The 3,561-nt window shown below is 63.1% G+C and overlaps 2 protein-coding genes across 2 annotated transcripts in view; one reads left to right on the top strand and one right to left on the bottom strand.

Moving 5' to 3' along the window:
- Positions 1-545: 545 nt before the first annotated feature.
- Positions 546-2,509, top strand: RASL10A (RAS like family 10 member A). Its single transcript, XM_007461167.1, has 3 exons — positions 546-764; positions 1,832-1,956; positions 2,242-2,509. Exons 1-3 carry the CDS (start codon positions 546-548, stop codon positions 2,507-2,509), a joined length of 612 nt encoding a protein of 203 aa, XP_007461229.1.
- Positions 2,510-3,036: 527 nt separating this feature from the next.
- The window catches only part of GAS2L1 (growth arrest specific 2 like 1), a 5,450-nt gene continuing 4,925 nt past the window's right edge, over positions 3,037-3,561 (bottom strand). The window contains 1 exon segment of the mRNA XM_007461166.1: positions 3,037-3,561. This exon segment is cut by the window's right edge and continues 10 nt beyond it. Coding sequence (XP_007461228.1) covers positions 3,332-3,561 — 230 coding nt within the window. The 3' untranslated portion in view covers positions 3,037-3,331.

The following is a 3,561-nucleotide window of genomic DNA, read 5'->3' as shown; positions in this document are numbered from 1 at the left end:
GGGGAGGGGGGAGGGGCGGGCGGGCAGGCGGTTACCTCATCGCCGCCTCCGGGAGGCTCCGCTCGCTCGCTTTCTCGCGCCGCCGGCTGGGGCGGCGACTCCGGGCGCCGGAGCTAGAGAAGGACAGAGGGACGGAGGCGCCGAGAGGCAGTGCCGCCCCCAGCGCCCCTCTCCGCCGCGGGACCCAAGCAGGGGGTCCGACCTCGGTGCCCCGCGCTGCGGGCGGCGCCTCCAGTCGCGCTGCGGGAGGAGGCCGTGTCTGTGCGCGGCGGCCGTGTGTGTGCGCGGCGCGCTCGGTCTGTTCTCTCCCGAGCTTGGCACCCGCCGGAGCTGCTCTCACGTCTTTCGCCGGCCTGCTCGGCTGTCTGTCTGCCCTCCCACCGCCAGTTGCGTCCTCCGGCCTGGCCTCCCTGGGCCCCGGGTGCTCCGAGGGACGATGAGGAGCGCGGCGGGGCCGGGGCGTACCGGGCAGGGCGCGCGGCGCGCGCCGAGCGGCGTCGGCCCATGAGGCTTCTCAGCGCGGGGCGCGGCAGCACGCGCGGGCCATGGGGGGCAGCCTGCGGGTGGCGGTGCTGGGCGCCCCGGGCGTGGGCAAGACAGCCATCATCCGCCAGTTCCTGTTCGGTGACTACCCCGAGCGCCACCGGCCCACGGACGGGCCGCGCCTCTACCGGCCCGCGGTGCTGCTCGACGGCGCCGTCTACGACCTGAGCATCCGCGACGGCGACGGTGCTGGCCCCGGTCAGAGCCCCGGGGGGCTAGAGGTAGCAGCTCGAGGAGTGGGCAGGGGCGTGTGACAGCATGTGTGTGGGTGCTCGGTACACACGTGCGTGTCCGCGTGGACGGCCCAGGGGTGCCCGACTGTATTCATGGGCCGAAGAATGAATGTGTGTCCTGGCGCTTGTGTGTCTCACCCCTTCTTCTGGCCTGAAGTTACCCCAAATCAGGCCCGAGACCCGGCGAGTTTGCAAGGTGGCTTTTTCTAGCTCGCTTAAGTGCCTATTTGCCTGCCTCCGCTGGTGGGTGGGGATCCGTGCGTGGGGGAGCATGGTCCTGCCTCCCTGAGGGTGAGGCTTGTGGGTCTGGGGCCTTGAGCAGAGCCGCACTGGGAGAGGTTGAAGCCAGACATAGGGGTGTACTTTCTAGGGGGATCATTCTCTGCTCCCTCATTTCTGTGACCTGCAGCAAAGACTCGTCTAGCAATTTTGCAAAGTCCAGGACAGACTTTGAATCCTTGGAGCTGATGCCTTCGAGAGGTGAAGAGGAAAGAGCAGGCAGGATTAAGCAGGGCTTCCTGGAGGGAGTGGCATTTGGGCTAAACCTGGAAGGATGAGTGAACTTTTGATGAAAAGAAGTAGTGGAAGCATTCCAGGTGGAAAGAGCAGCATGTGCTTAGGCCAAAGGCCTAAACGTGTACAGCTGCCGCTAATTAGTGGTTTCTGCGGGCTGGGGGAACACCGGCCAAGGGCTTTGGAATTAGGCTGAGGCATAACTACCAAGGAGGGGGTCTGGGGAGGGGCGGGGTTTGCCCCGAGTTGAACTGTGGGAAACTGGAGGAGGAGGAAGAAGATAGGAGTGAGGGGAGAGGAGACCCAGAGTGAAGGAGGGTTGAGGGCTGACCGGCTTCAGGCACGGTTTTAAAATTCATACCCCAGCGTCCGTAAGGACAGTAGGGCCCAGGGAGCTTGGGAGAGAGGGCACACAGACGAGGATGAGGTTGGCCAAGGCCTGAGCATGAACTGTGGGTTTAGCGTCAAGGCCCCTGCTGGAGGCCTGGGCATGGGAGAGCGGGAAGTGGGGGCTCCGGCAAATTCTGGCCTCCCGCCCCCAGGAGTGGCCGGACCCTAAAGACTGGAGCTTGCAGGACACGGACGCCTTCGTGCTCGTCTATGATATCTGCAGCCCAGACAGCTTTGACTATGTGAAGGCGCTGCGGCAGCGCATCGCAGAGACCAGGTAGGTGAGCGGCGGGGCGGAGGGGAGTGTTTGCGGGTCTGGCCAGGCCTTTGCCCGAGGTGAGTGAGGGGGTTCTTCCACCATCTTGGGCCTGGTCTCAGGCCTTCCGAGCCTGGCCTCTAGCCCTGTGCGGTCTTTAGGCCTGGGTCTTTGTGTCTTTGTGGTTCTGGTAATTTGCTGGGGGGGGTCTCTGGCCACAAGAGGGGAATGTATATACCCACTTGGGAGGATTCTCCGGCCATGGGGTCCGTGGCGCCGCGACCCTCTTCCTCATTTGGCCCCCAGGCCGGCGGGCGCACCCGAGGCGCCCATCCTTGTGGTGGGCAACAAGCGGGACCGGCAGCGGCTGCGGTTCGGGCCTCGGCGCGCACTGGCTGCGCTAGTGCGCAGGGGCTGGCGCTGTGGATACCTCGAGTGCTCGGCCAAGTACAATTGGCACGTGCTGCGTCTCTTCCGCGAGCTGCTGCGCTGCGCTTTGGTGCGTGCACGCCCTGCGCATCCGGCTCTGCGCCTGCAGGGGGCGCTGCATCCGGCGCGCTGCAGCCTCATGTGATTGAATTGGACGACACGGCCGATGGCGGGGAGGGGGTCCTCCATTTGACTGGAACAACTGGTGACCCGGATTGGACGAGATTGCCCAACTTCTCTCGGATTGGACAGGACAGTCTCCTCCCTGATTGGCTGAGGAACGCTCCCACCCAGTCTCCTGGGCGACAGGCTTCTCTTTGAATCTCATTGGACTCAGCTAGGCCCCATTGGGCAGTCCTTTCTGGGACCTCATTGGGTCACGATCCCATTGGATGGAAGGGACGTGGTTATGCATCTGATTGGAAGCTCTCAGACTGCTCTTGGAGTTTCATTGGACAAACAGTTAAATCCCGCCTCTCAGGAGGAAATAAAGGGGGAAACAACTCAAGTGCACCTGGCACTTCTGGGATGGCAGGATAACCTTAGGCCTGAAGATCAGAGCTGCCAGGCATTTCCCCCTGGCAATTAACTCCAGAATCCCAACCTGTGATGAGGGCCCCCAAATGGGTGTGATGGCCCCAAGACTGAGTCCCCAAGAAGCAGACACAAGTAGCTGGAACAAAACTTTACTGTCAGGCTCTGCAGGGCCACAGGACCGCAGGAAGGGTCCTTATTGGGCTGGCCCAGCTCTCTCTAAGGCATTCAATAATATTAGTAATTAAATAGCAATGCTCATCCCCCAACTGGAATGTACAACAGAGGTCCCATTGTGCCATGTGGTCCCAAGGGGTCTGGTCCCATGAGGTCTGGTCCCCAAGAAGCAGGGGGGACTCCCTGATGCAGAGGGGTTAAGGCCACAAAGGAAAAGGAGAAGGAATGGGGGACTGGGGGCAGCTGGGCTGGTCCATCACATCCAGGAATCCGGCTCAGCCCTTGGGCTGACTGAGTGCAGGGCATGCCAGGCCCTGGACTCCGTGGGTCCAGATGGGCGGCGCGGGCCCCTCAGTGTGGGGATGCGTGAGGGTTTTCGGTCTGGCTGTGTGTCCATCCGGCCTCGTGCCCAGGTCCTCAGGGGCTCTGGGCCGGTCATGGGGCTCCCAGGTGCATCTGGTGGGCCCCCTACACTGGGGCAGGGGT

Source organism: Lipotes vexillifer, unplaced genomic scaffold (genome assembly GCF_000442215.2).
Source record: "Lipotes vexillifer unplaced genomic scaffold, Lipotes_vexillifer_v1.1 scaffold691, whole genome shotgun sequence".
NCBI classification, from domain to species: Eukaryota; Metazoa; Chordata; class Mammalia; order Artiodactyla; family Lipotidae; genus Lipotes; species Lipotes vexillifer.
The sequence above is the reverse complement of the archived record's forward strand: the minus strand, read 5'-3'. Positions and strand labels throughout refer to the sequence as shown.

What these genes read in the sequence shown, in the direction of transcription:
- RASL10A (XM_007461167.1), top strand. Translation starts at nt 546, where the DNA reads ATGGGGGGCAGCCTGCGGGTGGCGGTGCTGGGCGCCCCGGGCGTGGGC. An exon ending in AGAGCCCCGGGGGGCTAGAG is followed by an intron (nt 765 to 1,831) that starts GTAGCAGCTCGA and finishes TCCCGCCCCCAG; the next exon opens with GAGTGGCCGGACCCTAAAGA. An exon ending in CAGCGCATCGCAGAGACCAG is followed by an intron (nt 1,957 to 2,241) that starts GTAGGTGAGCGG and finishes TTTGGCCCCCAG; the next exon opens with GCCGGCGGGCGCACCCGAGG.